The sequence below is a fragment of the Charadrius vociferus genome, unplaced genomic scaffold (genome assembly GCF_000708025.1).
Source record: "Charadrius vociferus isolate BGI_N301 unplaced genomic scaffold, ASM70802v2 scaffold932, whole genome shotgun sequence".
NCBI lineage: Eukaryota > Metazoa > Chordata > Aves > Charadriiformes > Charadriidae > Charadrius > Charadrius vociferus.
Window position 1 is genome coordinate 165,483 of NW_009647299.1, and position 24,680 is coordinate 190,162.

Genomic DNA, 24,680 nt, shown 5'->3' on the forward strand with positions numbered 1-24,680 from the left:
CAGGTGCCTCCCAAAATATCATCTTCACCAGAAGTACCTCTGTGCGGACAAAGTGATGCCCGTAAAGATGAGGAGCGCAGACCAAGACACCCAACTTCTCGCCCAGATCAGGACGGGTTGCTCCTACCCCAAGGCGGCTGGCAATGGGAGAGCAAGAGCAGTCTTTTCTTTAGCACAGCACGTCAAACCATCGTTTTCAACATCTCCAGATTCCCTCTGGTGGCAACTTCACTCCCATCAGCTTTAAATCAAATGGGCACTGACACCAAGTTAGAAGAAAGCCCAAAGGGAACTTCCAGACATATATATATATGGTGTTTGGGTTTTTTTCCCACCAGTAATCCCCGCTCTGAAAAGTACAGGTTAGAAGATTTGGTTAGCTTTACGAGCCTGAAGGTTGCCAGCCCATTGCATTAGCGAGTCTGTTGATTAACGGGTTGGGAAAGGTGGCCCCGCGCCAGCATACCAAACCGATTCGCTCAGTCAGCTGAGCTGCTGTCCTCTGCGGACAAGCCCAACTCTCCAAAAGGATAAAAGGCAGAGGGGACTACCCGATCCAAACTCTCAAAGATTTCCACTCATCTGCCATCTCACCTCCATGTTCCCCGCTCTCATCACCGGCGAATTTGGACAGAAGTCAGTTGGCGTTAGGTCAGGAAGACTCACTCCAAGTTTGAGCGCTGCTTCTGCCGCTATGCCTGTTAACCGAAGCAGCTTCAGCTCCATCTCCATGTCCCGCAGCAGTGGTGGAGGCATGGGACGGATCAGCGGTGGTTTTGGCAGCAGGAGCCTTCACAATCTAGGGGCAAGCAAGAGGATCTCCATGAGCGGAGGGTATTGTTCTGCTAGACCAGGATACAGTTATGGGTCAGGTCACGACGGGTTTGCGTATAGGGTTGGTGGAGCTGGGTTAGGGTTTGGAGGAGGATGTGGCGCTGGAGGTATTCAAGAGGTCACGGTCAACCAACACCTCTTGGTACCTCTCAACTTGGAGATTGACCCCAACATGCAGAGAGTGCGGCAGGAGGAGAAGGATCAGATCAAAACCCTCAACAACAAGTTTGCCTCCTTCATCGACAAGGTAAGACACGTTCCGCTTCATCCAGGCTGGCACGTTGGCCATTGCCTGTGGAGCAGGATCAGGAATTGCTCTCAACAACGTAAATTTACTTCTAAACCCTTCATGCACAGAGATAAGGATTTTGTTTGGCTTGTTATCTCCATAAATACAGCTTTGTTTTGTAAGAGCTCCATAGACAGTCTGGATATGGTGCAAATTATTTTTCCAGGTTTCTTTGCAGTTGAATATTGCTCCTGGTTTCCAAATCTTCCTACCAATGAGCTTTCCATGGCATGCCCATCTAAAGCCCACTTTAAATTACATTAAAAAAAAAAAACCATCCCCCCTGACATTAAAGCCCCCATCTCAGGAAAAATGAGGCAGGTTTTGAGTTGACGGTCCCAAATGATCTCAACTGTTCCGATGGGTTTCAGGTGCGGTTCCTGGAGCAACAAAATAAAGTACTGGAGACCAAATGGAGCCTCCTGAAAGACCAAAAAATTGTGAAAAATAACCTTGAGCCTATGTTTGATGCCTACATCAGCAACATGAGGAGACAGCTGGAGGCTCTGGGAGGGGATCGGCTGCGGCTCAGCTCCGAGCTGAAGGCTATGCAGGATGCTGTGGAAGACTTCAAGATCAGGTAAGCAACACACGCGCGCACACACACACACACACACACACAAAGAAACCTGTCCAGTTTTTCTTCACTCTATCTTCTTGCTGGATGAGCTAAAAGACCCAAGGCAACCCCAAAATTGTGAGACCTCAGAAAGGACTGAAGCGACTCGGGTCCCCTGGCTTTAGCTGCTGGCTGAGCGGCAGCAGCACTCTCCCCGCTGCGGGACACACGCGTTCGTTTTGCCGGGACGGGGGAACTTTTTCAAAGGCTCAGACAGGTCAGACATCCACAGGATTTCGGCAGCAGCTTCTCAAAAGCCCAGCCTGGCCTCTCAAGCTTTCCAAATGGTTTCAGCTCCTGTGGTCATTTTAATAGGGACCAGGATGATATCTGAATCTTTACAAGACTATTGAGCGCTCTGAACACTCACATTTCTTACTGATGCAAGTTCCTTTCCAGGAGAGAAAAAATGTCTTAAAAGAAATATTAAGTCTGTGCTTAAGTGCTTTTCTTTGGGTTTATGTTTTCCTTTTTTTTTTTTTTTCTTTTAATTATTATCATGTCCCTTAATATTGATGCATTGGATAGTTTTAGCCCTTCCGAAAGTCAGGAGTTAGCTTCTACCCCCCGAAAGTCACTGAAATCTTGGGCGAGGGTTTCAGCTCAGCTCATTAACTCTTTAGACTGTTCAGAGGAGGTGTTCCCTCTCTCATCCACTCTTTGCACTTTGGAAAAACATCTATCAAGCGTTAGTGTCTGCTACCGTGCCCAGGAGGGATACACTGCTTAATGGACATGAATAAGTAAGGAGCTTAAATTGTCAATCTGGAACCAGAAAAACAAGAGAGGAGAGCGAGGAGGCGGCTGCAGCCCAAAACAGGACACGCACATTCTGCCAAAACCCCTCTGCTCTCCCTTTGTTGGGAGATTGCGTGTCTGACGCTTTCTGCCACCTTTACCAACAGTGCCTCTAGCCCAAAAGTAGCATCGGAATAGAAACGACTGCCTTGGGGATGAGAAATCATCATCCACAGTCTACTTTGAGACTCCTCTTTTTGATGGTTCTCTGTGCCTATAGCAAAGAAGTGTTTAACAGAGGGAAAAAACACCCGTCCTGTGGCAGTTTGGCCATTTAAGACCTCAGGGTCTGCTACAGATCAGCCATCCAGCTATCCTTAACTCCTTTTAGGATGGGACTCATTTAGGATGAGGTAAATATCTTTCTCCATCAGCTACAAATGAAACCCCAAAGAACAGAGCTTAGCCAAAACAGCCAAGTCCCAGGTAGGCGACTTGAGACGAATCCCAGCCGTTAAGCCCAATACTGCTATTGATTCACTGGGTCAGAGAGTGTCCTCCTCCTGTTCTTGTCAAAAGCCCACGCTGAAAGCGATTGTAAAGTTTGAAAAGCAATGTCTAACGTTAGCACAGTCTGGAGCTGCAAAGCAGCGACCGAAGCTGCTCAGCTGAGAAAAGACCCGCGGGTGCGCCATGACTTCAGACAAGAAATCCTTTGACAACCAAAGGTCACATCACAGAAGAGGTTCAGACTTTAATCCCCTGCCTACAGTTAACGTAAAGTGGCAAATATTCCTTCTGGCTCCAGATCAGAGAATCTTTGGGCAAAAGCTCAATGACATCATACACATCGCTGGGCAGGGACCATCATCTCGCGTTGTGCCAACAATGCCTACACCTACCAAAAGGACATCGCTGCCGCTTCTCCTTCTCCTAGGAATTTGTTCTTTTTACCTTTAGCTATTTTAAACTTTGTGGATCCCAAAATATTCTTCCTAATGCTTTGCTCTTCTCAAGTCAAATACTAATCCATACAGCAATTAGAAATTAGACATACGCCAAATTAGTTTTCCTCTTCTACATGGCTAAGAGCTTAGAGACCCACAAATCTATACACAGGCGAGGACTTTGCTTAATGGACATTATTTTAAGGGGTGGATACTCCTGATGTGAAGAAATCTTCCCCCATGAAAGGGTCATGGAAGGCTAACGCTTTATTAGCTGCACAGACTCTTCCCTTTGAACTCCTGTCTTTCATCTCCCCCATGTAATCATCTCATTTGAGCTGGGCATCGCTCCATGGCTACCGCTGGTTTTTATCCTTTCCCAAGAGTGGGACTGCGCGCTGCTGCTGATCCCAACCTTGGCTCTCCTTGCCCAGGCCATCACCCTCCCTCCTTCCCGGCCATCCCCAGCTCTCCCGAAGCCAACCGCGGGAGCTGGCGTCAGAGATCCCGGCTCTTCTGACTAAGCCAGGTGTGGCGGTGATGAGCTCAGCTACGGCTCCACCCAACCCTCCCGGCCTGAGAAAATTCAGAGAGTACAAGGCTCCCATTCACGGCGAAAACTTCTGGGAGGATAAAACGTGCCTTTAATGAAGGCCTGCAGCTTTTCTAGATGGCCTCCTCCCACCACCTAGCCCAAGGGTGCTGTCTTTCCATCGTAATCAGTGATATACATATCTCTCATAACGTTATGTACAATATACGCACTGACATGGCAAGGACAGATGCGCGTTGTTCGGTAGCTATTTCTGTTGTTCCCTCCAAAGATAAATCATAGAATAGTTGGGGTTGGAAGGGAACTTTAAAGGTCATCTAGTCCAACATCTATGCACGGGTGGTAAACGCCCCTGGGAACCAACTCTTTAGTCTCCCCACAAAAACCCCACGAGTGCGTGGAGGAGGGATTTCCATACGCCCATGGTGGAGGGGGTGGGTTGCAGTACGGAAGCCGGGGAGTCCTGCTCATCTCCCCTTCCCAACAGGTACGAAGAGGAGATCAACAAGCGCACGGCTGCAGAGAATGACTTCGTAATGCTGAAGAAGGTGAGGCGCCAACAACAAAGAAGGGACACGCTTTTTAAAGGCAAAACACATTTGAATGCAAATAACCCTTTTTATCCAGCCGGGCCAAGCTGGGCAAAGCGCTTAGCAAACGCGTAGTCATCCCTCCTTGAAGCAGAAACACCCAGCCGTGCCAGTGTGTCAGTCCTTGGCAATAGCTCCTTCTTGTTTCAGGCCCCTCCTCCAAAATTCAGGTGAGTCCTGGTGCCCCCAGGTGCCAGATCAGATCTGGGTCATCCATACCCTGTAGTCACTCCACCAGATGCTCTGCCGCTTCTGCAGCCCCTCTGTATTCATTCCCACCCGCCACAGCTCCCCTGGTCCCAACTGCAGGAGACACAATCAGAAACTTCCACTATTTCAAAGCATTGTCCAAAATATCTATCTGGGCACTGGCAAAAAAAAAAAAAAAAGGGAAAGTCAGTGGCTTCTGACATGTCAAAAATTGCTTAGACGTATAGCCATCATCCTTCTCTCCCTGCAAAAAAAGGTGGAGGGAAGAAAGCAGTTCACTCTTGGCTCTGATTCAAGGCACAGAGGTCAAGAAAGTCTTCAGTTCCAGCTTTTCTCCAAAGGTTCATATTAAACGACAACTGGTCTTTGTACAAGGATGTAGATAAGCAAGGTCTGGTTCACAACCTCTCTTGTCGCCGCTCCAGGATGCAGATGCCGCCTACGTGAACAAGGTGGACCTGGGGACCAAGGTGGAAGCCCTGACAGATGAGATTAACTTCCTGCGAGCCCTCTACGAAGCAGTAAGAATCTCCCAAATTCACCAGTTCTGCTGTTTCCCCATTTTTGGAACTGCAGTTCGTCCCCATTCCTCTCCTCTACCACACATCATCTCTGGGACAAGCACAACAGTGAAACATTGGGGATTGAGAACGAATTCGTTTGACTTACAGGAGCTGTCCCAGATGCAGTCACAGATCTCCGACACCTCCGTGGTGCTGTCCATGGACACCAACCGAAGCCTGGACCTGAACAGCATCATCGCAGAGGTCAAAGCGCAGTACGAGGATATCGCCAACCGGAGCCGGGCGGAGGCCGAGTCCTGGTACCAGAGCAAGGTGAGGATGTGAAAATTACCCAGGGGAGACAGGAAAATTTTTGTTTAGCATTTCCCAAAGGCTATTTTGTACTGGAGAGTGCAAGCAGGAGAGGACAGGGGAGTAGGGTGTAAAATCAAGTCTATTTGGATAGGGTTTAATTCAGTTTCTTGGACATGCGAAAAAGCCATTTTGACAATGAGAGAGAGGATCATGAGGAGATGGAGGGAGGGAAGAAATATGCCAAAGCTCATGAGGAAGAGCTTGGATTGAGGACAGAAGGAGACAGAAGACCTGGGCAAGAGAGGATCAGAGCAGGGTCAATCTCTACCAACGAGTTCAAGCTCCTGCCCAGATCTGACTGCCCTGGTGTCCCGTCTCCCTGCCCATCTCAGTATGAGGAGCTGCAGCTCACGGCTGGCCGCCACGGAGACGACCTCCACAACACCAAGATGGAGATCTCAGAGATGAACCGCATGATCCAGCGGCTCCACTCAGAAATCGATAGCGTAAAGAAACAGGTATGGCACACAAGACCCCTCCAAGCATGGGGGCACCTCCATCTCCACGACCTTGCTGTACATTTGCAAGGATGCCTGGAAATCAGGGTCCAAACCCACCGAGCAGTCACCAGACCTATTTCCACTTCTTGCAGTGCGCCAGTTTGCAGACGGCCATCGCAGATGCCGAGCAGCGCGGGGAGATGGCCGTCAAGGATGCCAAAGCCAAGCTGGCTGGCCTGGAAGATGCTCTGCAGAAAGCCAAGGCCGACCTGGCCCGGCAGCTCCGCGAGTACCAGGAGCTGATGAACGTCAAGCTGGCCCTGGACATCGAGATCGCGACCTACAGAAAGCTGCTGGAGGGAGAGGAGACCAGGTGGGGGCAAATTTATATCCCAATTTCCAGAGGCGCAATACCGTCGCAGACCCTTTTGTCAGGTTTAGGCTTCCCCCATTCAGAAGACCTGAAACCTGTTTAAAGGCACGGAATTGCCCATAAATCTGAGCTAAGCTCCCCCTGCAAACCAAATAATGTCCAAACCCATAGATCTTTTCACATTTGCCTTGTGACAAGACAGGGAATGGCCACAAAATCTTGCAGAGAACAACCCCCTGTCCTACGCAGTTAAAGGCTTTATTCCAATTCCTGTTGGACACCCATCAGACCTTAACAGCACAGACCATTCTGTTACCCAGTGTCCCTCGTGCCAAACTCTTGCTTGAAATTGTCCCAAATAACAATCCCTTCCTTCTCTGTCCTCTCTTTCTCCCAGGCTGGCTGGAGAAGGCGTTGGTGCAGTGAATATTTGTAAGTAATCTGGCTCTTAAGCAATAGATTGAGTATTCATTGAGTTATTCCTTAAACGTACCTGGAACTGCTGATAAGACGATGAAAGCGAGCTCTGCAGCTGGTAGCTACCAGCACAAAAGTGGAGTACACGTGGGGTTTGCAGTGCTCTGCAGGACTGGAGGGCCAAACAGCCCAATACATCTTGTCTCTGAGCAGCTCTGAACTCGAAAGGAGTGAGACCGTCCCTGGGAGACTCCGATGTCTAAGGGCGGCTCTGCTACAGGGTCGGAAGAAAAGCCAGAGAGTAAGATGTGTGAAATACAGACAGCAGTAGACTGTCCAAGAAAAAAAAGCACAAATGTGCGGAACTAAAGGTTGAAATTCCTTTGTGCTGTTCCAAACAAACTAACCCTCTGCCCGTGGTTTCCTCTCGCAGCCGTGGTCTCGTCCGGGAGCAGCTACGGAGGTGGGAACGCGCTGGGGATGGGGTCAGGCTTCAGCAACAGGCTCAGCATGGGGGGAAGCGGCGGCGGCGGCTCCAGCAGCGGGAGCTGCCTGGCCGGGGCATTCAGCTCTGGCGCGGGAAGCAGCTCAAGCGTGAGGTTTGTATCGAAAAGCACCACCAAGAAGAGCTATCGGAGCTAAGGCGCGGCGGCGCCCAGCGCAGCCGGAGCAGAAGAGGTCGAGCACCACCTCCTGCTGCCAGCACGAAGCCTATTACCACCACCCAAAGAGAAGCTTATCACCTTCCCGATAGGGGAAAACCTATTCCCAGCGCTACCCATTGGCTTGGCAGAGACGCCTCTCCAAGTCCAGATAATTCCTCTGCATAAAGCCTCACCCAGTTGACCAGAAGCCCAGCGCCGCTTGTCAATGAGTAATCAGCCTCCCCACTAATGGGGGCCATCGTTAGAGCTCAGCTCGCAGCTTCCCAGTGCTCCCTTTCGCTCCGGTGCAAATCCAGAGTAGATGTGGGACTTGGATTTACACCAGCGTTCGCCAAAGCGGAGCGTGTCCCTTCAGCTGCTTATGATAGAAACCAGGAGGTGTGTTGAGTCTCTCCCTCCCAATCAGCCCTGCTGGGCTTCCTCTCCCCAAAGGCTTGAAGAATTGAAAATGAAGCGTCTTTCAATACAGAGGCAGCTGCTCCGCTTCCCAATTCCTCCTGCGTTGCCATCGTTTTCACTCCAGGGCTCCAAAAACGCAGTCTCTGTTTCCCATAGGTGAAAGGGGTTGGTTCTCTGTAACGTCCAATTCCTCGCCCACCTCGTACATATAATTTAAGCCAAAAGCCCACGTAGGCTACAGGTTGTAGACCTTTGTCTCAGCCGCAAACCATCCTCCTTTCCAACGCCAGAGTGAGCTTAAAGCAGAGACAGGGGTTAAAAATACAGGAAAAACAAAGAGGAGGAAGAGCAGCTTCGGTAACGTAGATTTTACATAACCTGGAAAAACATCTCTGGTTTAGTGCCTTTGTTCTTCGCTTGTTTGTGTTTTGGTTTTGGGGGTTTTTCTTCTCTTTTTCTGGAAGGAGGAGGGAGGCAAAGAGGAGGGTTGGAGATTTATGTGCCAAAAACGTAACTAGCTCATTTCCCCTCATCTTCTGCTCCTGTTGAACTGTACGAGTTTTATGAAGTTTCGTCAATAAACTGCAATCAAACTTACCACGAGCACTGTGGGTTTTCTGTGCTGTTACAACATTGACCTAAAAGTGTAATTTTAGAATAAGGTTTAGATTTGCCATAGGCACTTGCTGTCACTCAGAGCCTTCCCATACCCTCCTCCTCCTCCTCCCCACCTCCGTCCCAGAGACGAGGGCGAACGTGAGGTGTGTTGGAGATAGGGCTCACAGAGCGGCCATACCCAAACATTTTGGGAGGGTTTCCAAGTTGCACCGCCAACAGAGCAAGACCAGAAGGTGGGGCTGGTTTCACCCGGCCGTAAACATCTACATCCGAGGCAGTCACGGGACAGAAACAAACACTTTTGGGTCAAGCGATTCGTTCCGCAGGAACACCTCCCTCCCTCCGTGGGACCGAAAGCGCTCTAGGCAGTTGGCTGAAGATGTTCTGCGTTGCAGGAGTGCTCCCAAAGGTGTCTGAAAGCCAGGAAAGATGGATCCCACGCACCAGAGCTAAACTTCTGGAAAGGCTGGTTCCAGACCTGCAGCTCGTGCAGGGAAAACAGGAGGGATTTATCTCCATCCTCTCTCCAAAGCGGCCAACAGAGCCGTCAGGCCAAGAGCTAAACGGGGATGCAATCCCAGGGCAGCGCGATGCTCCCGAGCTGAGGTTTTCGTTGGGTCAGCAGATCGAAGCCGGGCTGGCTCAGACAAGCTGGCGGTACTGAGCTCTGCCCAGGTCTGTAATTAAAAACCCAAGAGAGAGAAAGCCAGAAAAGAAGCCAACGTGACTTCTTCCATTTCACGGAAGATGCCAACTATCACATGTAGCAGCTGTTTTCCAGCATCCGGGGCCCAATCACGAGAGATGCTGAGCTCTCTGAACTCCTTTTAGGCTGAGTCCCAAAAAGCACTTAGAGCACACAACTCCCACACAGCTTTACCCTAAAATCTTGCGCGGCTAAACAAGGCAGGCCAGCTTTCAGCCTTGCGTGCATGAACTTCTCTCTGATCCTCTTCATGGAGCAGAACATGTTCTCAGGCCATGGTGAATGCCAAGAAAAAAAATCGCATAAAAGCAAATGCACCTTTTTTAAAGGCTGAGATTTTCAGGACTAAGCCCTCAGTGTTATCCCACCGGAGGCAAAAGAATTAAGAGGGTTCCCACCCATGGCACACAGCCTTTATGATATTGCAGCAAAGACGGGACTGAAAATCACCTATTGCATTTTCTGGGAAAGACTTCTCTGCCTTTCCTGCATCTTTGTCGCTCTGAACTCACCTCCTTTGCTGAAAAATAAATATATATACAGTCCAAACGTGCACTCACAGGGAATTGCCAGACAGTTTCACCAAAAAGGAATGACCAAGCCCAATTCAGCTGGAAGCTATTCCCCACGTAGGACACTTCTGCAAGCAGCAAGATGAGAGGTGTTGGTCTATCTGACCGGTGCCGACACCCTAAAAAAACTCCCCTCAAAACTAGGGAAAACAACAGACTCCCTCTTCAGGGCATGCGGCGGAGGAGGGAAGCACACGGGCAGCTCGAGAGACGCAACATCAACTTGGAGGGGATTTCTCCTTGCGGGATCAGTGCACTCACTCCACCATCACCTCCATCTGTTCAGACTTTGGCTTTGGATTTCCCCAGCTGGCGCAAAGGTCTGAGCTGGAAACTTTTTCACAGCCTTCTCCTGCCCTCACAGCCCCCTTCGCTGCACCCGGTTTCGGCTTGTAGGTCCAGGTCAGCAGAGCCACCGCACCAAGAAACACACGTGCAGGGGGCCATCTCCTGTCCCGAGAGAATTACACGACTGTTCTCTTGAGGCCAACAAAATTACTCACATATGTTTGCAACTTATAATGGCAACTTGCAGAGGCAGCTACACGTTCTGGGAAGTGACAGAGCCAAGCTGGAAACAGAACTGAGCATCGCACAGGCCATCGTGGAAGATTACAAGAAAAACTAAGCTTAAAAAAAGATAAATGCTCCAAAACCAGGGCTAGAGCTGATCTCGTCTCGGTTTTGGATGGCAGAGGCTGCACAAGATGCAAGCTCTCCTCCAGGTGTACACGAGTATGACTTGCATCAGTGCTCGGTCTCCATGCTGAGGTTGAGCATTTGGAGGTGCAGGAGGAAGATTAGATTCATATTCTTGCTTAAGCTGAATAACGAGGTGCAAAGTGATCTTTTTTTCTTCTCTATGAAGAGGAAACCCACTGGCAAACGTGTGCCGAGAACATGTTTGTCATGCTTAAAAGGTGAGAGCATTTCCAACCAGCCCAACACTTACTCCAGGCTTTGAGCATGAACAGCAGCCAAGACTGGCAGAAAGAGAGGGTAAGACTGCCTCTCGCTCTCCAGAGACTCTAGAGGGACCTAAAGGCCAACTTTTGGGAAGAATTCATTAACAGAGTTGAATCCCACCTTAAGTGAGTCAGTCTTAGCTGAGCTTATTTGGGGTGTTTGTATACCCCAACTGCTCAGAACACATTTGGGGCGTTTGTATACCCCAACTGCTCAGAACTTTTCCTTCGCCTCTCTGTGTCTTGTGATTTTTTGTCTTCTGCCTAAGAGGATAAGAGACCGAAACCATTTAATAGCGCAGTAAAATTTATGGCCTTGAAAAGAGCAGTCCTAAGAGTCTGTAATCTCATCGCTTGCTGGCACGAAGAAGTTTGCTCCTTCATTTCACAAACCCTTGATGCGCTTCAGGACGCAGATTGCACCTACGTGGACAAAGCCAAGCTGGAGCCCCTCACCCAAGAGATCAACCACCAGAGGAGCCTGCGTACAGCAGTAATGGCTTTTCCTTCTCCGCTCCCCTTTCCTCCACCCCATGCCTCATTACGGGGTCTGTGGATTCAGACTCCCACAATCCCTCACTAAAAATCAGAGATTTTTTTTCTTTTTTAATGTTTCATGTGTTGATTGCTCCGGATTCCAAAGGTGTTGCTCTTGCACTGCACGGACAGGATCCTAAGGAATCTGTTTCAACTTGATGGTGAAGGTAGGAGCCAGAGAGATTTAACCAGAAAATCCCTCTTTGGGTTTTCTGCAGTGAGCCCGAAGTCACGGTACGCAGAGCGCACCGCATCTCCTTGTCTCCAACCACGGAGACCCGCGGGGAAAACACCCTCAGTGCAGGTGACTGAGGATCTTGCTGCCGCCCCAAGGACATCACTCGGCTCCAAGCATCCATTGCACACACCTCTGTCAGCGTGCCAGCGGACAACAGCTGAAGCTTAGACACGGATGACATCATCACTGATGTCAAAGCTCAATATGATGACATTGCCAAAGGAAGCCGGGCTGACGCAGAGTCCCGGTACTACTGTAGATAGTAAATGGTCCATGAGCCACCAGTGTGCCCTTGTCGCCAAAAGGGCCGATGGGATCCCGGGCTGCGTAGGGAAGAGTGTGGCCAGTAGGTGGAGGGAGGTCATTCTCCCCCTCTACTCGGCACTGGTGAGGCCACAACTGGGATACTGTGTCCAGTTTTGGGCTCACCAGTTCAAGAGGGACAGGGAACTGCTGGAGAGAGTCCAGCGAAGGGCAACCGAGATGACTGAGGGACTGGAGCATCTCCCGTACGAGGAGAGGCTGAGAGCGCTGCGACTCTTCCGCCTGGAGAGGAGAGGGCTGAGGGGAGACCCTATGATGGCGTACACGTATCTAACGGGGGGGTTGGAGGGAGGATGGAGCCAGACTCTTTCCAGTGGTTCCCAGTGACAGGAGGAGGGGCACTGGGCACAAGTTGGAACAGAGGAAGTTCCCTTCCAACAGACGGAAGAACTTCTTTACGGTCGGGGTGACGGAGCGCTGGCACAGGCTGCCCGGGGGGTGGGGGAGTCCCTTCTCCGGAGGTTTTCAAGACCCGATGGATGCAGTCCGGAGCGATGTGCTCCGGGCAATCCCGCTCTAGCAGGGGAGTGGGACTGGGTGATCTCTAGAGGTCCCTTCACACTCTGAAAATTCTGTGATACAACAAGGTGAGTCACGACGGACACTCACAAAAGTAGTTATGTCCCACTTCTGCTAAAGGCTCTGCTTCTTCAGGCTTCCTAACTGGGGTTGAATAGACCTTTCAAAGGTCTGCATCTCGCCCACCTGCTGTGTGTTCCCTGGGTGCGATACATCCCCTGGGAACGGCTTCACACACAGAGCTGCTGCTGTGTAAATGAGTCATTCGCATCCATCCCCCCCTCCTCCGGCGACAAAGGTTTTTGCCTTAAAGCTCAAGATCCGGACTGCGGCCCCACAATCACACAGGAGGTTTCATTACTGACTCATCTCCTCATTCCGGTATTTATTTTCATGGCGTTTTCTCTCTCCTCGGTATGAGGAACCGAGAGAAACCGCTGGCAGACACGATGACAGCTTGCATAACACAACGAATGAAATCGTGGAGCTGAATCGGGTGATTCAGAGCCTGACCGGAGAACGCGAAAACGCCGAAGCCCACCTAAGGATGACTCAGGGGCAATAAGGTGTCAATCGCGATTCCCAGGTTGCGGCTTTCCAAAACCCCTCCGCTAGAGCCGGGGAGCAATAAAGCCAGTTTTGATGAAATACAGGCGGCTGCTCAACTCTGAGCTTTGCCTGTAATCCCGAGTAGAGAGTAAAATGGGCCGTTACGACTAATCACTGAACTACCATCAGTAGAGACCTGCGGTGAGAAGGCAACACGTACACCAAAGGCTCCGCTGGGCAGAATTGTCCCGGAGTTAGAGGTTTACCTACAGAGTCCGAAAACATAACAGAGCGCAGGTGGGTGAACGCAGAGCCAGGCAGGTTCAAGAGCTCTGAACGTGCAAGAAGGCGGCAGCAATGACAACCTCCCACCTGCAGAGATGCAAACTGCAGCCGCTGCCGAAGCCGAGGAGTGCGGGGAAGCGACTGTCAAGGATGCAAAGCGCAAATTCTCCGAGCTGGAGGTATCCCTGCAGAAGGCAAAGCAGGACATGGCCCCGTGTGTAGCAGGAGCTGATGAATGTCAAGCTGGTCCCGGACATCAAAATCGCGACCTACAGGAAGGTGCTGGATGGAGAGGAGGTGGGTGTTGGTACAACCCTGCAAGATGGTTGCAAGGAAGAAACAGTAACACATCTAACCCCACAACCGACTTTCACAGTCTGTCTGATGAGCCGTCACCTCTGTCATCGCAGCAAATCCCACTGAGACCCAAAGCCTGAGGGGCTGACGCTTTCCAAAGCACTTTCCAGCCTTTATGGACCCAAACGCCTTACAAAGTGAAAAGCTCCTAATGCACTCAGGTTTTCCCCCCAAATGGAAGACCTTGCATGAACAAAGACGACGTCTTGTGTAGCCTCAGGTCCTATCAGGCCAAAATCTCAGCCACAGTCGTGCCTGGCCACCTTCGCAGCTCAGCCGAGATGAGCGGGCACCTACTCACACGTGGGCTAATGGAGGGGACACAGGGACCGCTGACCAGGACTCGTTCACACTTACACACACACAGAGCCAAAGCGAACCCCTTTCCCTGCTTGGACATGACACCGGACTCGGGAAAACTCCCTCCCAGGCGTGAGCTGAGCAGAAGGTCCAAAGCACTCGCCCGGCCTGCCAGCAGCTTCCCACACCCGCAGACCTCACGATTATCAGCCAGTTATAGGGACACACGTCAACTATGGACTTTGGTTTTTCACATCTCCATTTTCCCCATCCCTCTAAGGTCACGCACAGACGGCGGCTGCCCTGTGAGTGTTTGTAAGCACCAGACAAACCCCTATTCCAACCAGTCCCCCTGGATCTACTCTGCAGGATGGAAATCCCAAACTGAAATATCTTCTTTGCAGCTGTGTGCCAATCCCCAGGAAGAATCCCACGCAATACTGCCCCACGCGTTGGTGGCAGCTGCTCTCCCAGCAGCAGATCCCTCTTCAGAAGCAGCGGTCCAGTGACCGGAGGAGGCGTCTGTGATAGGACGAGGGGGAATGGCTTCAAACTGGCAGAGGGGAGATTGAGATGAGATATGAGAAAGGAATTGTTGAGTGTGAGGGTGGTGAGCCCCTGGGGCAGGTTGCCCCGAGAAGCTGTGGCTGCCCCATCCCTGGAGGTGTTCAAGGCCAGGTTGGACAGGGCTTGGGGCAACCTGGGCTGGGGGGAGGTGTCCCTGCCCAGGGCAGGGGGTTGGAATTGGATGATCTTCAAGGTCCCTTCCAACACAAACCAGTCTATGATCCTATGAAAAGCATCACTGGCTCTGGAGACATCTGTGCTCCTTGAGCCACCATGGAGGCTGCAGTGCTGTGAGTGGGAAGAGCTCCAATGTCAAACTCACATCCTCTATAACCTCTACTGGTCAAAGTGCTCAAAAACCAAGCAGCATTTGAAAGGAGGGTCCTCACTCCACCAGTTCACAGCAGCAGCCGCCTGCTGGCAGCGCACCCAGAAAACACGGGGGGCGTTAAAGCTTTCAGTCCAGTCCACAATGGTTATTCCCCGCGACCTTCACTACCGTTACGAAACTTGCTCTTTTCATTACCTTATGCTGTGGGTCTTCCTAAAGCTTTTCCCCAAATTTGCCTGCCCTTCCCTAAATTAGCTCTTGCCAAAGTTTGCCCATTCCTCCTGGGTTGCGCCGGTCTAGCAAAGCCTGCACAGCAATTTAACGAGGCAGCGCATAGTCAGCAAAGCGTATGTACTGAGGAACCACTTGCCCGGGAAGATAACCAGGTTAAAAACACTAAGCGACTGAAGTCTCTGCTCCTCCGGTGTACAGACACGATGGCAATGAAAAGTTAAAAACCAAAGGGAGCAGAGGAGTCTTACCCAGATCAGTCGATTCCTCTATGATGCTGCTTGTTTGCCTTTATCTTGGTTTTTTCCCCTCTCTTTCTCCCCAATAAACTGACACAGCAAACCTGAGATGACACGATACGGCTCCTCTTTTCAGCGGTACAACGCACACATCAACGAGACAATAAAAAAGAAAAAGACCAAACCAAACCCCAATCAAGGTCGAGGTCATCTCTCATTGGAGCCTCCAAGAGATCCATTTTCAAAAACGTGGGGTGCGGAGCGGGTGCCTGGGAAGAGGCGGGGGGGAAGGAGAGGTGAGGAGATCGGGACACAACACACCTCACCCACCCCGCTCCTCCCGTGTCCATCACTCGGTGAAACCCACTCAACTGGGATGAAAGAGCGGGGGAAACTCCCCGGGGGGCTGAAAGTCGCGGCGGTGTAACAGATCTGCTGAAGGCGGTCACAGCCGGACCGCGGGAATGTGGGTGGGATGCAAGAGATGGCGAGAACGGGAACCACACCAGGGGATATTTTCCTGCTCTGAAGCCTGTGGTAGGCTGGAAGAGAAGGAATTGTCTCATCAAAAAGTTTTTCCAAAACAAAACCTCTTTTTTTTTTTTTTTAAATTGAGATTTTTCCATTAAAAAAAAAAAAACCCAAAGAAGTGGCACCAAAACGTCTCACTCCCAACACGCTCAACCCTATTTAAACTATTTGGCTTAATTGAGCTAGCTCAAAACATTTTGGGTTTTTTTTGGAGTCAGTCCAACACCGTATTCAACTGCCTCTCCTTGCTGCACTGGAGAACCTGCAGCTTTATCCACTGTCCCTCTCTCCTTTTGGGTCAGTCCTCAGATTTCTGTCCAAAACCGCTCCACAATGGCATTGGGTGTCACTTGTCCCATCCAAAGCAGAAGGTGTTACCCGGGATGACAGTGTGGAGAGAAGAGCTGCAGCCACAGAGCCGTAAAATACAACTACAGTCTGGAGCAACGGGGTCCGGGACATGAGGATTGAGGTCAACTCCAGATCTTCTCGTGCCTCGTCCCCCTTCGGACGCCTGTGAGCGCTGGAGCCCGAGTGTCCCAGAGCTCCCGGATCCCGGAGCAAAGCCGGTAATTTTGGCTTGCAATTGTAACCAACCGCTGAACAGGGAAGGGGAAAGAAAGGCAGTAAACAAAACAAGATCATTAGTTTGAAACTTCCACCCTGCCCCTACAAAACACGCCGCCCTCCCACGCAGCGACGCGGGGAACCAACGCCGTCTCTGTGCTGCCACGGACCCGGGGACACACACACACACACACGCGTGTGCGCAGAGCAAAGCCAGGATGAATCGCTGCAATGAGGGCATTCGCCCGACGTAGGAGGTGAAGGACCAAGCCTGGCCCTGCCCCAAACCAGGTGGGAACCCAACCTTCAATTTGAGGGATGAAGGGAGGAGGAGACGCCAGTTTTCTGAGGATTTGGCCAATAAGAGTGTCTGCGAAAGCTACTGTGTTCCCAGCGCCGGTTTCAGTTTCAACTAATCAGCAATTCCCCCCAAATAAATTACCATGTTGGAAAACCCTCGTATCGGCAACCTGCAGGAAAAAAAAAAAAAAAAGAAAAATGACCTTGAGAAACAGATTTGGCCCCACAGCCGTTTCCCGGCATTAAAACACGTTGCCTTTTTATAGGCAGAACCGACAAACACGGTCATTTACCATTAACCTGCCTGCAAGTCCTTCTTCATTAATTCTCAATAAATCCCCACTCATTACGGGTAGCTTTTGTTAAACATCACATTGAATCACATTCTCCTTCAAAGCTCTTACTCGCAAGTGGAGGTACCAGCGAAAGGGAAAGATCTCCTTAGACAGAAAAGCATTTTGCATTTTCAAAGGCTCCGCTCCACTTCATCCGACCGATGAGAAGTGGAACATTTCATTTTTACCACTTCTCCCGCAAACAATTCGCCCGGCACAACTCCCCTAAGCTTTGTTGCTATTACACGAGACCTAAATATGACCCCTCCAACTTCAGAGCGTTCTTCAAACCTTTCCGGGGCAAACACGCCGCTGCGTTCTCTGCCGGTAAGCACAGGATATGCTAAGCAGTACACATTCTTTGCATCATAAACATTTTGTGGAAGTTTCATGCAGCCTCGCCCCGTTTTCCACGCAAATAAAAGGTGCTCTGGTGCGGTCAGAGGAATCTGCTCCCAGCACACCGCCTGCACCGATCCCTCTCCCACCACCACCACCAACCATGTCCTGCTGCTCCTCCAGCATCAGCTCCAGCCGCGCCATCAGGAATTTCAGCTCTTCCTCTGCAGCTCTTCCCAGAAATCAATGTCATTCCAGCACTGCCTCATGTCACCGTGGTGTGGGCTACCGTGGTTTGGGCTACCGTGGTTTGGGTTACTTCAGCAGCAGAAGTCTTGATGTTGTGGTACTCTCCCGGCCCAGAATAGCTCTTGGAAGATGTCCTCCTCCGAGACGTGGAAATGGCTTCGGTGCAGCTGGCGTGGGGTTTGGCTACAGAGGTGCTGGCTTTGGCTACAGGATTCGTGGAGTCTCCAGGCCATGCACCATCACACCCATCACCATCAATGAGCAACTGCTCCAACCGCTCAGACTGGATCTCGACCCCAAGGTGCAAACGGTGAAGTACCAAGAGAAGGAGCAGATCAAGACCCTCAACAACAAATTTGCTTCTTTCATTGACAAGGTGAGCTGAGAACCCCTCCCCGGCTCCCGTCCGCGGGCACGAGAGTCCAAGTGAGGTGTCCAGCATGGAAAGGGCGCAAAATCCTCATAAGACAACTCATTGTAGACATGGAGGACAACTTGCAGAAGGGTGCCAGTCAAGCCCCAAGGTGTGTACGTGGCACTGGGGAAGCTTCAGTGTCCCGGCACTATGGATCTGAGCTCTAGGCCCAACTGCAGGGAGGGAACGTGCTAAAACCAGTATCATCACCCTCCAAGTTCCTTCCTATTCTTCTCTGCGCTCCCGAATTTATTGCAAATCTCTCCTTTCTAGAAGCACTTAGATTTTCGTGCGTTTCCACCCGGGTGGCCCAGAAACAGCCCATGCACAAAAGCGCACTGGATTGGGAAAGGTCGCATTCCCACGTAGCGAGAGGAGGAACACACATTTCCCCACTGTTGCATGGACACGGACTCCCGCGAGCCCTTAATCCTCATCCTGGTTCCTACTTTGCTTTCTGGGATTCAGGTTCGACTCCTGGAACAGCAGAACAAGGTGCTGGAGACCAAGTGGAGCTTTCTGCAAGGTCAAAACCACTGCAAGAATACCACCGTGCCCGCGTTAGAGGTTTATATCGGTAACTTGAAGAAGCAGCTGGAAGCACTGGGGTGTGAGAGAGCCCAGTTAGAAACAGACCTGAAAGCAGCACAGCAGGTTTTGAAAACCAATAAGACAATGTAAGTAAAAAAAAAACAAACAGAGAAATGGAAGTGTGGGGCTCAAAATGTTGTTCGAGATTTGGAAAAAAGGCAGAGCCTGAGAACCTTTTGTGGGAGTAAATGGTTCCCAGAGAATGAGTAGGTAGATGGATGGGGCTTGGAGCAACCTGCTCTAGTGGGAGGTGTCCCTGCCAGGGCAGGGGGTTGGACTAGATGAGCTTTCAGGGCCCTTCCAACCTAAACCATTCGACAAAGGCTGAGGGAAGCACGTTGAAGGCTGAGGGACGTGGGGCTGTTCAGTCTGGAGAAGAGAAGACTGAGGGGGATCTCATCAATGATTATAAACACTCAAAGGGAGGGTGCCAGGGGGATGGGAACGGTCTTTTCCCAGTGGTGCCCAGTGACAGGACAAGAGGGAACGGCACAAACGTGACCATCGGCAGTTCCATCTCCGCCTGAGGAGGACCTTCTCTGCTGTGAGGGCGGCAGAGCAGTGGCACAGGCTGCCCAGAGAGGTGGGGGAGTCCCCCCCTCTGGAGCCATCCCAAACCCGCCTGGACGCCGTCCTGTGCCACTGCTGGAGGTGCCCCTGCTCTGGTGGGGGGTGGACTGGGGGAGCTCCAGAGGGCCCTTCCAGCCCTCACCAGTCTGGGATTCTGTGGTTCTATGATTCTATGGGGAGATCTACAAGGACCTCAGTATATAAAATAAGGTCCAAGATTCCAGAGAGATGGAGGAAACAGAGGATGTCTCCCTTCCAGGTTCTCCTTCTCTCCTTCCTAATTCATGGCATTAACTTTTCGAAACGTTCAGCACCTGTTTGCTGTTGCAGAGGTCAACTGAAAACAGTTCTGCTGCAAATCTGTAAAGACACAGAAAAGCTCTCTGAAAACACGTTTGCTTTCCCAGGGGCTATGAAACGAGACCAAAGCATCCCAAAACATTGTTTGGGGAGAAGGAAAAAAAAAAAAAAAAAAGTCAGAGCTTCACTTCTTGAAAGCAATCCTGCAGAAAGCCGAGCAGAGATGTAATTGCGCTGAACTCAACCAAAATCTCCCATTTTCCCACGCAGGCACAAGGACGAACACAGCCAGCGGAGGTGCACCGAGAGCGAGTTTATTGCCCTGAAGAAGGTGAGCAAGGGACTGTTTGAACTCAGCTCGCCGGGTTCAGGTCTTTGGGGTGCACGCGGTGATTTATTTCCCAAAAAGCGGCACAGCAAACAAGTACGAGCAGGAGCTGGTGCTGGGGTTTGCTTGAACTCAAATCAGCAGCGACTGCGTAATTGGGAGCTGGCGCATGGTCACGGTACCAGCGCTGGAAGTCCCTCACCCCAAGGGTAGCCCTGAGTCTGCTCTCGCTAACAAACTTCCTTCTTCTATCCCCAACGCGTCTCCAGGACGCAGACTGTTTTTTCTTAAACAAAGCAGAGCTGGAAGCCAAGGTGGAGAGCCTGAAAGAGAAGGTTGAATTCCTGAGAATGTTCTACGAAGAGGTAAGAAGCCTCCCTACTGCTCCTGCCGTCGTTTGCATTTCCCGGCTGGATTGTGAAGCTGCTTATCCCAAAGGAGAGGGGAGGAGGGGGTAACGCAGGGCGGCGGGCATCGCTTGTGGTGAACGGGGAGACTCAGCAATTCCTCTCTGCGCGCTCACCCCACAGGGGAGCAGAGCTGCGCGATGTGGGCACCACACCGGGTTGGGGACCAGCATCTCTCTGACCAGCTCACCCCCATGTCGCCACCAGGAACGCCACCAGCTGCGGGCCCACATCTCAGACACTTCGGTGGTCATGCGGATGGACAATCGCCGAGATCTCGACTTGGATGGCACCATCGCCGACGTCAAGGCTCAGTATGAGGACATTGCCCGCAGGAGCCGGGCAGAAGCGCAGGCCTGGTATGAAAGCAAGGTGAGAAAACCCAGCAGTGGGAGGGTTTGGGTGCAGTTTCTCTCTTCAGACCAACTTCAAACCCAGAGAAACACCCCCCCACCCTCCTGATTTGCTCCGATTTAACTCAAAGCATGTGGTTTGGGGATACGCAACAATGTCTTCGGGGCTTTTTTAGTTTGAGGAGCTGCGAGTAGCTGCAGGCAGAAACGCTGACAGCCTGCGAGACTCAAAAAACACGATAGCTGAGCTGACACGGACAGTCCAGAGACTGAATGGAGAAGTCCAGAGCGCCAAGAACCAGGTGAGCACAGCCACATCTGGATGTTTCAGCAGGGCAGAGCGCGAATTGCTGTTCCCAGAAGCTCCCACAACCAAATCCCATGGAGCTGTAGCATCTTGCAAAGGGTGTTCATGAGCAGGGACTCTGCTGCTCCAACTAGGGCTACGTTAAAGCCCAACTCATGCAGTGCCTGAAGGCAGATGTGGTTACAGCATCACACCCTCTACAATCAACACAAGGGAGCACTGAAACTGCCTGCCCAGCTCGCCCTACCCCCTGCCAGAGGGGCTGTGTGGCCATCTTACTGCTGGCCTGGATGCTCAACCAGACGTTCAACCCATCTCTTGCTAATCATAGAATGATTTAGGTTGGAAGGGACCTTGAAGCCCATCCAGTGCCCCCCCCCTGCCCTGGGCAGGGCCACCTCCCCCCAGCCCAGGTTGCTCCAAGCCCCGTCCAACCTGGCCTGGAACCCCACCAGGTATGGGGCAGCCACAGCTTCTCGGGGCAACCAGCCCCCGGGGATAACCATCCTCACACGCAACAATTTCTTCACAATATCTCATCTCAATCTCCCCTCTTCCAGTTTGAAGCCATTCCCCCTCGTCCCATCACTCCATGCCCTTGTAAAAAGTCCCTCCCCAGCTCTCCTGGAGCCCCTTTAGGCACTGGAAGGGGCTCTGAGGTCTCCCCAGAGCCTTCTCTTCTCCAGGCTGAAGACCCCCAACTCTCTCAGCCTCTCTTCATAGGAGAAGTGCTAACACATTATGTTTGAAGACATCAAGAGACATCTAAAACTGACCATATCTCACTCCTTGCAGCGCTGCAAGCTGGAAGACGCCGTGGCCAACGCTGAGCAGCGTGGGGAAGCCACCATCAAGGATGCAAAGCACAAACTCTCTGAGCTGGAGACGGCCCTGCAGCAGGCCAAGCAGGACATGGCCCGGCAGCTCCGGGAGTACCAGGAGCTGATGAACATCAAGCTGGCCCTGGACATCGAGATCATCACCTATAGGAAGCTGCTGGAGGGAGAGGAGAGCAGGTGGGTGACAGGTCCTAGCAGGGTTGCACAACCTACTGTAGATGCACGTGTCGAAAGGCAAAACAAGGGACCAGTGCTGGTTTGGAGCTGCCACACTGCAATTCACCTACACTGTCCTGATGCTTATCAATACTCAAAGGGGGATGGGAACGGTCTTTCCCAGTGGTGCCCAGTGACAGGACAAGAGGGAAGGGGCACAAAGGTGACCATCGGCAGTTCCATCTCCACCTGAGGAGGGCCTTCTCTGCTGTGAGGGCGGCAGAGCAGTGGCACAGGCTGCCCAGAGAGGTGGGGGAGTCTCCCCCTCTGGAGCCATCCCAAACCCGCCTGGACGCTGTCCTGTGCCACTGCTGGAGGTGCCCCTGCTCTGGCGGGGGGTGGGATGGGGGAGCTCCAAAGGGCCCTTCCAGCCCCCACCAGTCCGGGACTCTGTGATCAGTTCTTCCCACCAGTCCTAAGAGACCTCCACCAGTGCAAACCCGCCCAAACAGCCAGTCCTACTCCCTCCAAACAGGGAGAAACAGGCTAGAGAGGGTCAGGCTCACGTTTGAGGGTAAAGGGCTTTGCATTTGAAGACAGATGGATAACGTGCAGCCTTTTCCCATTCTCCACAGGCTCTGCGCAGAGGGTGCCTTCCCCGTCAGCATCCGTAAGTTGGAGGATTCACCTTCTACCCAACTCGGGCACCTTCTGCCTTCTCTCCAGGCAATTCCCCCAAGCTGAAACTCAGCTTCGCTCTGCCTTTTGCAGCCGTCTGCCATTCGCAGAGAGGTCTCACCTACAGCCCAGAGCCCGGCTTTGCCAGCGCCCAGGCGTCAGCCGACAGCAACCGGAGCAGCAGCGCGGGGTTCTGCGGCACAGCCGTGAGCTGCAACGCCGGCGTTGGCAGCAGGAGCGCGAGGAGCTCCTACACGAAGGTGGTGTCGGTGACCAAGTCAGCCAGGAGCAACGTGTAAGGAGCTGTAGAGAAACGGCAAGGCTGGAAACAGAGCAACACACATCCCCTTCTGCCAAGACACAGCGGCAGCCGAGCCAGAGCGGGCGCGCACCCAGCTCCCCCCCCCCACTTCCCAGCCACGGGGATAGAAAAGGCAAAGAGGTCTTTCCTATGCTTAAGAGTTTTTCTATTTCTGCCAGGGAATCTCAGAGCAAGAAAAGCTAAAACGCCCCTCATCGCGCCTATTACACGGCTAAAACGCCCCTCATCGCGCCTATTACACGGCTAAAACGCCTCTCATCGCGCCTATTACACAGCTAAAACGCCCCTCATCGCGCCTATTACACGGCTAAAACAAGATGCCTTTGGTGTAGCTCCCCGGTCTTTCCACTGCTACGGATTCAAGGATGACAATGAATCGTGAGAGACGGCACCTTCTACCTACCATTTCCCTTAGCGCTTTACCCAGCCCAGTTGCCTGAGCAGCTCCCACCCTGGACTAACCTAGTTTTAGCAGCTTTTTACAGCACACACACCCCCCTAGCATGAGAAGAACTCACCCAAAATTGCCCAGCTGGCAGTTTCCCTAACACATTGCATCAATTTCATTGCTTATTTGCCCCAAAGGATAGATTTGAAGGGCTGTTGCTGTTCGAAGGCAGTTTGCTTCTCTACTTGCATAACCCATTTGGAAACTGACCCTCAACTTTCCTTTTCCTTCTGGGTTTTTAACGGTCTGGCTCATCCGTTGCCATAAATGCAGTGATAACTGAGGAGTCTGGGGGCCAGAGTCCACTGTCAGGTGTGGGAGGGACTGATCCATCCATGTATCTGGCACACCTCGGGACACAAAGCTCCTCTGTGATCTTATTTAAGGGATCCAAACCCAACCTTAACCACATGGGACCAGCATCATTTGCACTGGCAGTTGTGCAGCACCCAGCACGCTGAACTGCTACCGTAGGTACGTTAACCCTATTCGGGAAGAAAATGAGGAAGCGGGGATTTATTTCTAACAACCATATATTTTACCAGCAGCTTTCATCCTAGTTTGAGTCTTGCATCTCCAATAAATTGACATAGCAACTCAGTCACCTTCACTCGACACCTTCATTCAGGGGGAAAGGAGGGTTAATTCTCATCTCTGCTCCAGGATCTCAATGCCAAAGCTCGCAGGGCTCTAAACCAGGCACCGGCGAAGCCCTCCATCTGCCGGGAACTCTCCCTTCCGAACCCAGACACCACACCTCCACGGTCTCCTGTAAGCCCCAGCGCATCCTTTCCCCGCGCACGCGAGGAGCCGTGCAAGGAGAGGAGTTACAGCCTCTCTCCAGAGCACCGCCGAGTTGGAAGAACAGCTCTCTCCTTCCTCACACCCCCAGAGCGGGATCCATTCCGCCCAACGCTGAGCGCCTGGCGCAGCCGGCTGCCAGCAGGGCACGAGATGCAGATGCTTCCCAGGCTGGATGTCTTCATTAGGATGGGGTGGAGCCCCAAAATTATTCCCCCCCCCCAGGAAAAACCAACCAAACAAAAACATTTAGAGGCCACTGACTAAGCAGAGATGCTCCAGCAATTTGCATAAAGTTAACTTATTACTATCATTGATTGCCAAATCCCCTTAAAACCGTCACCGGTTGCCCAGGAACTCCTCAAAACCATAGAGCAGGAGCTGCTGGAGGGTTTTACAGCCCTCCTCGTCCTTCCTCTCATCCTGGCACCAGCCCAGGTCCCGCTCAGCCCTCCGAGGGGCACGGCGCCGTTACTGCAAACCCCTCGACAAAGCAGCCCCCCCTCTCCCAGCCCACCGCCGTACCTCCTCCCAGGCTGTTGCTGCTCCAGGGC

The 24,680-nt window shown here is 51.9% G+C and overlaps 2 protein-coding genes across 2 annotated transcripts; both read left to right on the plus strand.

Moving 5' to 3' along the window:
• Nucleotides 1-694: 694 nt before the first annotated feature.
• LOC104281990 (keratin, type II cytoskeletal 75-like) lies at nt 695-7,530 on the plus strand. The gene is made up of 10 exons (XM_009880056.1): nt 695-839; nt 915-1,081; nt 1,495-1,703; nt 4,468-4,528; nt 5,206-5,301; nt 5,452-5,616; nt 5,991-6,116; nt 6,251-6,471; nt 6,869-6,903; nt 7,322-7,530. The coding sequence occupies exons 1-10, from the start codon at nt 695-697 to the stop codon at nt 7,528-7,530; spliced, it is 1,434 nt and encodes a 477-aa protein (XP_009878358.1).
• A 9,995-nt stretch (nt 7,531-17,525) lies between these two features.
• On the plus strand, nt 17,526-22,854 carry LOC104281991 (keratin, type II cytoskeletal cochleal-like). The gene is made up of 8 exons (XM_009880057.1): nt 17,526-17,987; nt 18,495-18,703; nt 19,758-19,818; nt 20,085-20,180; nt 20,430-20,594; nt 20,752-20,877; nt 21,678-21,909; nt 22,649-22,854. The coding sequence occupies exons 1-8, from the start codon at nt 17,526-17,528 to the stop codon at nt 22,852-22,854; spliced, it is 1,557 nt and encodes a 518-aa protein (XP_009878359.1).
• Nucleotides 22,855-24,680: the final 1,826 nt, after the last annotated feature.